This window comes from Tiliqua scincoides, chromosome 4 (genome assembly GCF_035046505.1).
Source record: "Tiliqua scincoides isolate rTilSci1 chromosome 4, rTilSci1.hap2, whole genome shotgun sequence".
In the NCBI taxonomy this organism is placed as follows: Eukaryota; Metazoa; Chordata; class Lepidosauria; order Squamata; family Scincidae; genus Tiliqua; species Tiliqua scincoides.
The window spans coordinates 111,529,772-111,544,761 of NC_089824.1; the positions used below are offsets into that span (position 1 = coordinate 111,529,772).

Genomic DNA, 14,990 nt, shown 5'->3' on the forward strand with positions numbered 1-14,990 from the left:
ATCTTTTGAAATGGATGGTGATCTGTGAAAGCCTATGCTGAAATAAATTGATTAACCTTAGTGCTTCTAGACCAGCGATTTTCAACCTTTTTCATCTCATGGCACACTGAGAAGGTGCTAAAATTGTCAAGACACACCATCAGATTTTTGATAATTTCACATCCACCAATGGCCCTACTAATACATGAGCCTCCCCCAAATTCCCATGGCACACCTGGAGACCATTTGCAGCACACCAGCCGCACAGTGGTAGAAAATCACTGCTCTAGACCCTTTCTTATTTTTGCTTAAACAGACTAACACAGCTACCCCTCTGGTAAAGTTGGACTCTGTATACAATAGGGAGCTGAAGGTAGTTCAAACTTTTGTGCAGCATAATCCTATATTGTGCTGGAACAGGCAGGCCAAGAGGCCTGTGCTGTATCCAGCACAAGATTGGGGCCAGAAGTGGTTCAGCTAGAGGCAAGGGGAAATTCTTCCCCTTACCCCCATGTAAGGCACCACAGCCCCAACGGGACTCTTTGGACTTGCGCCACCTCAGGAGTAACATGCGCCATGCTCAGGCAACAGGGTTGCAGTTTGGCATAACAAATAGGTACCAGCCCTGCTTCCTGAACACCTGCCCCCAAGACTGCCTTCCGCCTGCCCTCCCCCCACCTCCCTCCCACCCTCCCCAGACGCCTGTGTTGGCCAGGCTCGGCTGATGCAACCCTCCCTCCCCAAGTCAGTGCGGAGGCTGGATGCAGTCTCTGTGGGCCGGTGCACATCTCTGCACTGGCCCAGGTGACTCTTGAAGAGGCGCAAACGTGCTTTACAGTATGTTTATTACCTCCTGGGGTTGTAAAGTTAGGATTGCAACCTTAAGCATACTTGTATGAGATGCCTGACAGGCAGATTCCAGAAGGCAGAGCTGGGGCAATAATTCAGTGTCAAAGCACTTGTAATGTAATATTCTATGAGGTTCTTTTTTGTCCTGCATAACATTTAATGTCTACATGTAACCATATGTGGAGAACTTTTGAAATTTTGAAGTTGGGTGCCAATATACAGAAATCTTGCTCAGATCCAGGTGTAGCTGAGAACACCCTGAACAGGAGTAAGTAATAGGTTACTTACTATTAAGTAATAAGTAATAGGTTGGATAAGAGATGACAAACTGGAACCTTATCCAGAACTTTATCTTTATAAAGTTATTTATAAAGTTCTGGAACTTTATCTTTATAAAGGAGTTGTTGATCAGTGGTTTATCAATTCAGGCAAGCATTATTCAACTTGTTACCTTCCCCCTTAAGAATCAGATTTGCTGTATGCAGTGGCTAGATTCCTAACTGAGGCTGACTGCTGAGAACATATTATGCCAGTGTTAAAAGATCTCCATGTTGGTTGCCAGTTTGGTTTCTGGGATCAATGCAAAGTGCTGGTCTCAGCTTTTAAAGCAACCTTAAACCACCTATCCCTCATATTCTTGGGACAGTGTTTCCCCCCAAGAACTTGCCTGCCAACTGAGATACTTTTCAAAGGTTCTTCTGCTTCCAAGGCTAGACTATTGAATTATAAAACTCCCTCCCTAGGCATGTTCACCTGAGATCTTCTCTGTTGCCCTTGAGGTGCCAGATCCTGTTCTCTCATGTCTTTTTCTGACCCCCCATTTCTGCCTTTCTGTTGTTTGCTACTTCTGCTGTTTGAGCTGAATCATCTCTTTAGTTGCCAGTTCCACGGTCTTTTACCTCCAGTTTTATTTTATTTCACATTGAGATGTCATATATATATATTCTAGGCTAGCGTTTCCCAAACTGTGGGTAGGGACCCACCAGTGAGTTGTGAGCAAATTTTTGGTGGGTCATGAAAAGTTTCTGAAATATTAAAAAAAATTTTATTGTCAGCACCCTTGCCCAGTTTGCAGAAGAAAATTGCAGCACTGGGCAATCTGGATGGAGAGACCACTCTTGTGGCTAGAATAACCTGTGGTATGATGTAAGCTTCATACTCCCAAATTAAAATGTCACATTTTCCAATTTTCTCTAGTAATTGTTGGGCCGTGGATAAAGTGTGAACCCAGTTTCACCCCTTTGTCTGGCATGGAAGTCCCTGACTGCACATCTTGCTTTTCAGTTCAGACTTTTGGGTATCCTGGAATGACTGTAAAGGTTTGGGAGAACAGTCCTTGAACTCCATTTCTAGGAAGAGTATAGCAAATGTCTACACAGACATAGTAATATGTAAGGTCTCCAGCAGCCTTGGGAGCACAGCATCCTGATTATTATTAATACTTTATTAATTATTAATAAATAAAATATTTCTGTATCACTTTTTCTATTAAAGTTATGTGCTTTGTGACAGATTGTCATTTTAAAAAGTAGCTCCTGGTGCTAAAAAATTTGGGAAACACCTTGAAAGAGTGTTCACAATTATGGTTAAAAAAAATACCACAAACTCATATTTTCATACACTTGCTTGCCACATTCACTCCTTACCTGTTTTACTGTACAGCTAAAATATTTAGTTATCAACCCCTCCCAAATGTAATCCGTGAACCTGAGATTTTGGCTGCAATCCTGTACAGCAGTGGTTCTCACACATTCTCTGCCTAGAACTATCTTTGCAAATGGCAAAGAATTTTTTTTCTCCCAGCATGTATTACTTTGTACCTACTACAGCAGTGGTTCTCACACATTTAGCACCAGGACCCAATTTTAGAATGAGAATCTGTCAGGACCCACTGGAAGTGATGTCATGACCAGAAGTGATGTCATCAAGCAGGAAAATTTTTAACAATCCTAGGCTGCAATCTTACCCTCACTTAGCCAGAAGTAAGTCCCATTGTTAAAATAATATACATAGTAGCTTGTTAAAAGTACAGACCTGTAACATTTCCCCAAATGCAGCCACATACCATGGTAGCATCAAGTCCAATATAATCAAGTCTAAATAAAATATTTAGACTTGGCTCGCGACCCCCCTAGTGGGTCCCAATCCACAGTTTGAGAAACACTGCTATAACCTGGGAGTAGGCCTAATTAAACACAATAGAGTACATCTGGGTACTTCTGGGTAAACATGCATAGGATTGTACTGTTAGTGTACAGTACTAATCAATACAAAATCTTGTTATCTCTTTGTGAGTTCTTGGAAAACTAGGAGTAGAGAGCTGATTTCACAAGTGTCTATAGGCACAATCCTATGCATGCCTACTCAGAAGTAAACCCCATTGTGTTCAATGGGGTTTACTCCCAGGAAAGTGTGTATAGCAGTGTTTCTCAAACTGTGGATTGGGACCCACTAGGTGGGTCGCAAGCCAATTTCAGGTGGGTCCCCATTCATTTCCATACTTTATTCTTAATATATTAGACTTGATGCTACCATGGTATGAGACTGCATTTGGGGAAATGTTACAGACCTGCACTTTGAACAAGCTACTATGTATATTCTTTTAACAATGATAGTCAATGGGACTTACTCCAGGGCAAGTGTGGGTAGGATTGCAGCCTAGGATTGTTAAAAAATTTTCCTGCTTGATGATGTCGCTTCTGCTCATGACATCACTTCCAGTGGGTCCTGACAGATTCTCATTCTAAAAGTGGGTCCTGGTGCTAAATGTGTGAGAACCACTGCTGTAGTAGGTACAAAGTAATACATGCTGGGAGGAAAAAAATTCTTTGCCATTTGCAAAGATAGTTCTAGGCAGAGAATGTGTGAGAACCACTGCTGTACAGGATTGTAGCCCAAATCACAGATTTGTCATGACATAACTTCCAGTGGGCCCTGACAGATTATCATTCTAAAAAGTGGGTCCTGGTGCTAAATGTGTGAGAACCCATAGGATTGCAGCCTATGAATTTCACTAACTTCACTATGTATTATTCTGGAAAAAGGTAGCATGGTACGAACAAATGATCCCCCCCCCCTTTTAACCAAGGAAATGAAAAATACATTGGGCAAACAATGAGCATTAATTTGCTTAATTTACTACAATTGCATCACCTGTAAAATCTAATTGTATTAACTAAGCAATAATTACTTAGTGGGGCAATGTTGATGTGTAAAAGTCTCCTGACATTAAAAACAAAACAAAAAGAACAGCTATGGAAAGCTGTCATTTTGGGTGAAGGAACATCTTAACTTTTATTTAAGATGGTATGTCCTGTACAGAACATAGAAGTGACACCATTGCTACCCAGAACCATTTGAAACCATAAAGGGCTCTAGAAAGGGCTGTGCATTAGAAATGGGTTTAAGGAGGGATTTGACAGAGAGGCAGAACTATGCAAGTTCTCTCGCTTTTCAGAAAACCTCTGACACTGAGGATTAGCTCTAATAAGCAGAGGGCATTGGGGATTTGAAGATCCTGCATGTGCAGGCTACTGTAAATAATAGGATGGGTGGGACCGTCCTTCTTGATTCTACCTCACACATGCAGGAGAACAAATATCAAAATGTCAGTGTCAACAATGAAGCACCATAGTTTTTTAATTAGCCAGAGCACATCAAGGCTCTTGCATTAGCTGCTAAATGCCCAGCTGTGCCATTGTGTCTGCTGATGGCATTGCCTCTTGTATCCTTGCTCCAGTTTGGGAGGAGGATTTGGCCCAATGATAGTCCTTCAGAATAAATGACCACCTGGAACTGTGGACTCCAAAATGGGCCCTAATAATGCAGGTCTTTCTGAAGCTCTTGAGGCTTCAGTGTATGCATAATGCTGTAATCAGGTCTGCTAAGGAGCAGAGGCTTCTGACACGAATCAAATTAAAGCACAGAACATGTAGATTGCATAAAAATATTATTGCCAATTTCCCCCAAATTAAAGTCACAGTCTTAAAGGGGGAAAAAAAAATAAACACCACAGATGAAGCAAGCACAGGCTGCCATCCTGAATGCTTTCCTACCTATTATGAGCTCTGGTTTCAGGGTATGCAAAGTCCTCCCCCCATTGGTTCATCTGCTTAGATATGTTCTAATGCTTAAATTCATAAATGAACAGAAGCAGGGCCCTCTAATGACCCCTAGTGAAACCTCAGAGTCCAGCAGTGCAACAGAGGCAGTGGCCTGCTAGCTTCTTCAGGTAGTTTCCTGAAGGAGCCACTGCCATCCTCATCTCCAAACTCCCCTGTCTGACATTTAAAAAGCCAGAGGACGTGGACAGGGAGAGAGGTAGGAAGCACTGAGGACATGTTGTAGCTCCTCAGTCTCAACTCCTCTCTCTACTTCCTCCTTCCCTTTCCTGCCCTTTGAAATGGCAGGCAGTGGGAAATTGTGGATAGAGGAGGGGGATGGAGGCAGCAAGACGAAGATGACAGATAAGTAGCTTGTTGAGGTAGTGTTGGCAGGAGAAATCCAGGGTGGTAGTGGAAATCTGAAAGGGGGCAAGGGAGATTGTTGGGCTACACTGTACTGCTTTAAGCAATTTTCCCATTATCCATCTTGGATACTGGAATTGGGTCAGGTTTTGCTTCTCTCCCCCTTTGCTCCTTTCCATTTAAGCATAGAGTCTTCACCTCTGTGTTGAGCAGTTGTCTTGCATGTCTAATTTGGTCCCAAGGAAACATTCACTCAGCTTCCTTCTGAGCATCCAGTCTGCACAGTAATTGTCTACTATGTGCTGCAGTACACACTGGGGGCTGGCATGCTATCGGACAAAATGTAGAGGGAGGGTGGAGCATGTGCATGCATGTGTTCTCAAAATACCTTACACATTAGTTCAGTAAATCTTTCAACAATCCTGTTTGTTAGGCTAGAATGACTGTGCATTTATTGCCAATTAGAAGCCAGAGCTTATAGTTTCTTGGCTATGGTCATTTTGGCACATTTGTGAATAAAGTGATTGATTGATTGTTGGCAACCTTCAGTCTCAAGAGACTATGGTATCGCGCTCTGAATGCTGGTTCTGGAACAGCATCTAGTGTGGCTGAAAAGGCTGATTTGGGAGTGAATAAAGTGATAAACTTCTCAATTCGCAGTTTTAGCCACTATTTTAAATTTGTAGCTCCAGGTTGCAGGGGGCCCTTAGGGCTAAAGGGGTCTCAGAAATCCACAGTTGGGCTCTCTGAGGGCCCTTGGCAGTTGTTCAGCCATGCCAATTCCTGATGCCAGCTCAGGTTTAGCTTCTTGCTTCTACTTCCCCAACACTTGTGAGCAGGATTACCAGCTGACCATAAGGCCTGGCTTTCTTCTGTATCTTTAACAGCAGCTTGACCTTTTCAAGTCATGAAAGGAAGGATTATTGTTGGCAAATGTCTGTAGAGCTACTGTTAAAAGGCATGGGAGCAAGGATTGCTGCGGGAGGATCATGGGTTCTTCTCCATACAGAAAAATTCCCTGCACACAGAAAAATGAATGTCAGGAGAAGAGTTCTAGTCAGCCGTCTTCCTGGCATGCTAGTTTTGTATGTACAGTGCAGTGATGGTATTTTTTTTTTAATGGAGGAGTATTCAATCACATGAACACCCTCTTGCAGTTAGAAGTGAAAAGAAACCCAAATGTAGGTTTACCTCGGAGAGAACTGGGCCATAGTACTGAATCATTCTTTTGCAAAGTTCCATTTAGAGACTGGTTTCACAAAAAGTTTGCTGAAAGGGAACCAAGTAGGCAATAGCAGTTGGGAGAAAATCCTGAAAAATATGCAGCATGGAAATAGAAAGAAGCATTTCCTCTGGCCAGTGCCTCACTTGGAGGTGGGCAATTTACTTAGAAAGGGCATGAAATCATTTTGGGTTAGGACAGAGCAGGCTCCCACATTATTTCTTATCACCCCTCCTCAAACTCAAACCTGTTAGTTTAAGTGAGAAATGCCAAACATCACTTTTATTCTATTGCTCAAATAGCCTTCTTCAGGAGACAGAAGTGGAAAAGTACTTTAGATAATGGCCCTGATGCTCCAGTGGGGGGAAAAAAAAAGTGCACAAGGGCGCTTTGCTACCTGACTGATAAATGGCAAGAATCCTGAGGAGGCACAGTGTTTGGTCCTAGCCACAGCAGGTAGGATGCATTTACCATAGCAATAGCTATGGGGTGCAGATCAGTAAACCTTCCCCTCTATCGCTCAATATGACTGGAAGTTCCCCAGTGGGCATTGCTGCTTCTAACCATTGGACAGAAAAGCACCGTTCCTGATCATAAATTTCAGTTTTCCTTCATGATCCTTCCCAGGGTTGTCCAGCCTTAGGCATACTAATTAATGCCTTTGGCAAAAAAAGAAAGTTTCTTATAGATGCAGTGGGCTCAGACAGTGCCCAAGTGCCATTTCTTTGAGCCTATTACGCACTTGTAATACACACACACAGATCTCTTGCCAGTTCTGAAAAATTAACAAGAAAGGGCTGGTTTGTTTTAGAAAGCTGGAGGCTTGATAGTTGTTTAACTTCTTTTAGTTCCCTTTGCGGAAATGTTTTATGTTTCTGACTGTCTGATTGGCATTTACAGCCACAGCTGGCAGAATTGCATGTACAGTATGCTGTGTTGGCATCCTTCAGTCTTGGAAGACTATGGTATTGCGCTCTGAATGGTGATTTTGGAACAGAATGTCCTCTCCAGTGTGCAAAGCCTGGGTAAAGTAGATATGGAGGATAGACTGTTACCCATGCAGCAAATCCCTCCTCTCCACGTCGCTGAAATGGTCCAATGGAAAGGCAGAAGCCAATACGGTTGGTTCCAGCGGCGTCGCAGGAGTTGCCAGAACGTGACTGTGTTCAGTCATGAACTGCCTCAGGGACTCCGGCTCCGGATTTTGCCTCGAGGTTGACTCCTGAAGCCTTTTCCATAACTGGATGTAGCCACAAGGCAGTGGAGGTTTGGGATCAGAGTTTTCCTTCTCTCAGATGAGCTGCCTTCCCAGGCTAACGAGTCCCATCTACCTGGTGGCTGTTTAGTCGCCTCTTACGACAAGTACAGCCAAACTGAGGGCCTATTCTTATCCCCCAGCCCCCAGGGGAAAGTATATATGTACTTTCCCCAGGGGAAAGTATAGCCCCCATGTACAGTATATATGTCAATTATACATGAGTGGCAAACGTTCTTTAGAAATATTACTGGTACAGATAGACTATGCAGGAACTGCCTAAACTTAAGCTGTCAGAGAACATCTGTAAAGTTTCACAGGCTAGCTATTGCATAGTTCCCTGACTCCTTGGGCTCAGGACCTTCCTTGAGCTGTGCCATGTGCAGGCTTGGTTGAAGACTCCACAGTTTCCCGGAGCCTTACAAAAATGAACCTTTGGGAGCAAAGTTCTGTCTAGGCTGTCATTTTTGTCCGGGCCTTGGGTGAAATTTTGAGGAGGCACGTGAAAGATCCCACTAAAATGGGGCCATGAAAATTAGGCTAAAAAGACTGTTTGGTCTCTGCTCTAACTGCAGGTAACTGCACAAACCTTGTTAAGCATGGCTCCCCCCCCTTTAGTTCTTGTATGTTCTTTGAGGCATTCTTGTCTTTCTCTTATGTTCCTCTATAGTGCCATGTATGTTATTGGTGCTATATTCATAGATAACAATCATCTTCCCATTGTATTGACCTGGAACATATTCCATTGCTGAATTGTTATTATAGCTTGTTATTATTATAACATTTCCTAACGTTACATCTAAGCCTATGGTATGTGACAAAGACTGCATTCCTATACCCACTTAACTGAGAGTTAGCCCCATTGACTATATTGGACTTACTTCTGAGTTGACTTGCATAGGATTGGGCTGTAAGCAGGGCCTCAGAGAGGAATTTTATCAGGGGTTACGGAGTTTCTTTTGGGCTCCTTCCCAAAGAAGGAGGAGTGAAACAGAATGGGGGGTGGCAATGGGGGCAAAACAGACGGGGGAAAGTGGCACCAGCTGGAATAGTCTTTGTAGTTCAGGTCCACAAACCAAGGAGCTACTGTAGCAGGTCAGTTTCCTCCCAGATGTGACACTGTTAAGGAATGTATGCAATCCTGGGCCTGGTGTGTATGGCAATAGTTGTGGTCATGTGCCCACAGTATTGCCCCCAGCATCCTGCGTGGGTAGTGAGATTGGAGAATGTAAGATCCCAGGAAATTTCTGGGCCCCCTCCTTTGGCTCCTGGGCCGCCTTCCTGACCCTGGGCCCGGGTACAAATTACTCCCTTTACCCCCCTCTCCTAGGCCCTGGCTGTAAGACTGTATGAGCTGCATCAGCTTGATGCTTCTGTCACCCAGGTTTTCTCATGTGTAGCTGCCCTGCTGAGTATTAGGTCTGTAAGCAATAATTGGTTAACCAGTGGGTTAATCAAGTCAAGCTTTAGTTGACTAATAACTGAGAATCAATTTTAATTGATGATGGGAAAATGTAATGAATGGGACTCACAGTTACAGTTAGGTTTGTTTATTGAGGCTCTTTTGGTGTATTCACAGTAAAGGGAGTAGAAAAAATTACAAGAAAAATCCGGAAGGTGCTCCCTTGAGCCCATCCTCTGACTTCGCTGACTGCTCCTTTAGTCTCAGGGCAAGGAGCAAAGATGGCAGCTGGAGAGGTCAAATCCATTCTGTTCAAGTGTTTGAGAGAACATTTGCCAGTCTCTTATTGCTGACATGCTTTTTAGAAAACTTATGGATGAAAACCTTATAAAGACAGTGGTGTTGTTTCTTATTGGAATGTGGGGGCACTTCCTGCATATAGGGGCTTTAGGCTGTTGAAGAAATAATGGCATTGATACAGCCCGTACAGCACAACAGGTTACAAAAGATGATTTCCTGACATTTGATTATATGCTATGCATGGATGAAAGCAACCCATGAGATCTAAAAGGGAAAAGCAATGAAATTAAGAACTAAGCTCAGTTTGAGCTACTTGGGATCTGTAGAATCAGTTCATTATTAACGACCCATATTATGGGAATGAGGAAGATTTTGAAATGGTTTATGATCAGTGCCTTAGATGCTGCAAAGCGGTTTTTGAGAAATCTGATTAATGGAATTGAATGTTTCTGAAAGTAAATAATATTTAGCTCTTCCATAAAAGCATTAATTTAAAATGTCTCTTGATTATTAAATCGTAACATTGTGCTTCTAAAATAGATCTTATCTGAACTGCTGTAATTTTGGTCTCATACTGTAACTACTGTATAGCCTACTGAGAAATATTAGATTATATAAAATAGTATTGTCCTTGATTAGAACAATGTAATGAGAACTTTGTCCAACACTAGCAGTATAAAATTGTGTGAAGCAGCAGCAGACCTCTCCAGTCCCACACCTGGAGCAAAGGTCTGTGACGGTGCCCCCAGAGGGCGATAGACACCCCTCACGCAAAAATCCTTCACTCACCTGAGACTCACAGAGCCTCATGTGACCCAGGACTGTGTTGGGGAAGCCTCTCTGATGTTCCCCGACACTATAAGCTTTGCTTCCAGGAAACCAGAAGCACAGTTTCCACCCCTGTTGGGAGCCTCAGAGAGGCTTCTGCAGGGTCCTAGTGGCTTGTGCCTGGGGCTTTTGCCCCATCAAACCAAATGGTACATCTGCAACTGGTGTGAAACCTAGTATATATACTCTAAATCAGTGCTTCCCAAACTATTTAGCAGCGAGACCCACTTTTAAAAATGACAATCTGTCACGACCCACTAGATCAGTGGTTCTCACACATTTAGCACAAGGACCCACTTTTTAGAATGAGAATCTGTCAAGACCCACCGGAAGTGATATCATGACTGGAAGTGACATAATCAAGCAGGAAAATTTTTAACAATCCTAGGCTGCAATCCTGCCCACACTGACCCAGGAGTAAGTCCCATTTACTATCATTGTTAAAAGCATATACAAAGTAGTTTGTTAAATGTACAGGTTTGTAACATTTCCCCAGATGCAGTCACATACCATGGTAGCTTGAAGTCTAATACATTAAAAATAAATTATTGAAATGAATTGGGACCCACCTGAAATTGGCTTGCGACCCACCTAGTGGGTCCCAACCCACAGTTTGAGAAACACTGCACTAGACAAAAAAGAAATCTATAAATAAATATTTGATTTATTAATAATAAATTATTGATTAACAATAATTGGGGTCCTGTGCTTCAGAGGCTGCTGGAAACCTTACATTTGGTATGTGAGTGTAGACATTTACTAAACTTTTCCTAGAAATGAAGATCAAGGACTGTTCCTCCAAACCTTTACAATCACTCCAGGGTACCCAGAAGGCTGAAGTGGAAAGTGAGATGTGCAGTTTGGGACTTCCAGGCCATACAAAGGCTGAAACCGAGTTCACATGTGATCTATGGTACACCAATTACTAGAGAAAATTGGAAAATGTGACATTTTAATTTGAGGGTATGAAGATCAACTATTTTCTTCTACTATCCGGATAAGGGTGATTGCAAGGTTTAAAAAAAAAATTTCAAAAATTTTTCACGACCCACCAAAAATTAGCTTGCAACCCACTAGAGGCTCCTGAACCATAAATTAGATAACACTGCCCTAAATAGTACTGTATGTAGAAAAATTCCTACATAGTATTAAAAAAATACTGAATCTAGCCTTTCTTCTAATAGCATTATTTTTTGTTCATTAAATTGTAAGTTATGATATATGGGGGTCCATATCCATGGATTGAGTTATCTGTGGATTGAGTTATCTGTGGATCAGGTCTGGAGACTGGAGAGTTATCTGTGGATTGAGTTATCTGTGGATCAGGTCTGGAGACTCAGCACGTGCACCCCTGCTCGCGACCCTCTGGAGGTAAGGGGCGCTCCACTCCCTTCACTTCTGGAGGGGAGTCTGAACTGTGCAGAGATCAGGGAGATCTGCCCCCTGCCTCTACCAGTCTCAGACTGAGCTGTATAGCTCAAATCACGTGACTTCTGGTTTCACAGAGAAACTGGAAGTCACGTTTTAATGCCTTATAAGACATTAAAAAGTGACTTCTGGTTTCTCTATGAAACTGGAAGTCATGTGATTTGAGCTATGCAGCTCAGTCTGAGCCCAGCAGAGGCTGCGAATGGACGTCCCCAGCCTCTGCTCAGCAAAGACTTCGCTCCAGAGGTGAGGGGAATTGAGTTCCCCTTGCCTCTGACCATGAGGATGGGTGTCAGCCCATATCGGCAGTTTCAGGTATCTGTGGGGGGGGGGGGGGGTTTGGGGAATGGAACCCCTGCAGACAAGGGGGCATGTCTGTACGTCGTTCAGATCCCATTTCCAAAGATATTCTTGGTGATATACAAATATTGATTAATTCATAGTTTAAAAATTCAAATGATTTACTAGAAATTCTAGTTCAATCTATCAATAGCTTCATACCCTCTGATTTCATGGATGAAAATATGAGCACTGTTGTGTAAGATGAACACTTTTACTCTCACACTAACACTTCAGTCTTATGCACTCTTTCTGGGGAGTAAGCCCATTGGACACAATGAGACTTTTGTCGGAATAGGCACGCACTGTTAGTCACACCTCTCCAGTATGACGCCCGGGTGAAGGTTCGTCTTTTGCTACCATACTTGCCTTGCCTACACTGATTTCTCAATCAGAATGTGTGAGAAACTAAGCATGATAGCCTTCTCTTTTTTAAATTTAAGGATCTTTAACAAAATGTCTAATTTCACAATGGTTCTGATTGTACCTGTGCAACTGCAAACACATTTCTTGCAGTATTTACTGTTTTGGAAGGGAAGCTGGTTCATGCTGATGCAGGTGGGTACAGATGTGAAAATGGAGACAGCTGGGACATATATATCCTCAGTCTTCATATTCTATCATACCTGCTGAGCAGTCTTGCCCGTGGTAGCCTTCCTCGCAAGAACAGAGTCCCTCTTGGCAGAATCCACGCCCACTGCAGGCATTGAGGCACCTCAGCTGCCCACAGTCTTCCCCTACATATCCCTCTTGACAGAGGCAAGTTCCATTGGCACATTGGCCCTTCCCTGAGCAATCTCCAGGACACCTCAGCTCACTGCAGTCTTCTCCTGCAAACCCTTCTTCACAGATGCATTCTCCATCCACGCAGAGTCCTCGTGAGCTGCAGTCAGTTGGGCAGCGGGCCTCTGAACAATCTTCCCCACTATAATCACTGTCACAGATGCACTGGCCATCAATGCACACACCTCGGCTTGAACAGCCCATGGGGCAGAGGGGTTCTGAGCAGTTTTTCCCAGCCCAGCCTTCACTGCAGATGCACCCACATGATTCTAGACTGAAATTGCCATGACCACTGCAGTGGGCAATGTAATCCAGCTGCCCTGGAAAAATGAAAAAAAAATATTAATATTTAGAACACTTCACATACTGTATCAAATCTTTTCAACAACCCAGTTGGCCAGTAGTACTCTGCCCCTATTGCAGATGGCATGCAAGTGTGTCTCCAGCCAAGAGTGGATTGCCATAAGGCCACCTAGTGAGTCATGGCATGGCTGAAATTGAATTGCAGCCTTCTTGCTAGTGATGGGAGCTCTTCCAGCTTGCTTCCAAGCTGGGCTTGGCAAAAAGAGGGATTTTCCAATAAGATTTCCAACAAAAATTGAAACCTTATCGTGCTCCCACTGATGCCACATCAGCGTTATAGGATGTGATCACTTTCCCTTCCCAACACTACATGCCCTGCTGATTCTTTCTTCTGCTAACCTTAGACAGAAATGGTGATGAGCAATGGTAGGGCAGTGGCATGGTCTCTTTGGAGACCTTTCTGAGATGCCTCCATCTCTGGCATCCACAAGGCTGAAATGGAGGATTGCAGCCACCAGAGAGCCTGGGATCACTGTTCTCCAGAGTAGTGGCATAGCTATGAGGGTGCAGGGGATAGCAGCTGCACCAGGCTACAGGCTGGGGGGGTAACAACATCCATGCGCAACTTACATCGGGCTGCTGCAGCCCCACTGGCACACAGGAGACTACGAGGGGGGGAACAGTAGTCGCTGGTCACTATAGGTGTGCACGTGACTTAAATTCAGCTGCAAGCCCCGCAGACTTCCAGCCATTGCAGGGCGCTGTAAGGGAGGCTGGGGAGCAGCAGCGGCCCGAGCAGATTCCCTGTATCCCCACCCCTTCTCTGGGCAAGCTGCGAGGGAAAGGGACTGCTGCTGCTGCTGCTGCCGCCCACAGAGCCTCCCCACCAGACGCATCTCTCCGTCTCCAGGGCACGTGGTGTGTCCAGCAAGCCCAGCTCCACTATGGCACCCTGATGTTGCCCCTCCTGCAGCCTGCAGCACACAACCACTTGTTGTGTGCTTCTGGGAGGAGACTTTCTTGTATTTGGGAAAGTGTAGTGGTGGTGGTGCGTGAAGCTGGGCTGCTGCTGCTGCTGCTTCCCTGCCTCTCTTACAGCAAGGCGAGGAGAGAGCTGAGCTGAGCTGAGCTGCTGTACTCCAGCACCACCAGAGCATGCCTTGCAAGTCTTCCCTGCCTTGTCTCCTCCTCTCCCATCCCGGGGACAGCGGCTGAGTTGGCAGGACTGCAGCTTCCCAGCAGGTACAGAGTGGAGATGGCAGAGGAGGCGCTCTTCCTGCTGCTGCCCACCATGCAACGGATGAGCGAGTGAGTGAGTCGTGGGGGAGCAGCTTGCTTCGCTGCCCGCCCACCCACCCAGCTGCTGTTTGGGTTGGAGCCCGGCTGGTCAACCGTTTGAGGAAGCGGAGGGGCTGCTGAGGTCTGTGTGGGTGACTGCCCTCCTCAGCTGTCTCTGTGGGTCTCCCCCCCAGCCACGGAACTGTGAGCTGCCACTAATGCTCTCCTCCTCCTCACAGCCATGGAGCGCTTCATCTACCTGGGGGTTGCCTTCTTAGTATGCAGTCCTATAGCACTTTCATGGGAGTGAGCCATTGAACACAGTGGGACTTACCACAGACACTCTCCTATAAGTCAACCTCACAGATAAGCCGAGGGCAGGCTTTGAAATTTCATGGAATTTTGTATGACCCTCGGATAAGTCGGGGGTTAAACTTAGAGGGGTGTCTGACTATAATTTTGTCTGATTTTACCGGAGGCCAGATCCTGAAAATTAACCTACCACTAATTATTACCTAAGAACTGTACAGTCTCTAATTTATTAAAAACATAGTAAAA

At 44.5% G+C, this 14,990-nt stretch overlaps 1 protein-coding gene and 1 pseudogene across 1 annotated transcript in view; one reads left to right on the forward strand and one right to left on the reverse strand.

The window, feature by feature from the left end:
* TNR (tenascin R) overlaps nt 1-14,990 on the reverse strand; it is a 127,708-nt gene that overhangs the window by 105,676 nt on the left and 7,042 nt on the right. Inside the window, exon 2 of the mRNA XM_066623118.1 lies at nt 12,695-13,171. Coding sequence (XP_066479215.1) covers nt 12,695-13,171 — 477 coding nt within the window. The remainder of the gene's footprint in view (nt 1-12,694; nt 13,172-14,990) is intronic.
* Nucleotides 9,455-9,907, forward strand: LOC136647443 (low molecular weight phosphotyrosine protein phosphatase pseudogene; annotated as a pseudogene).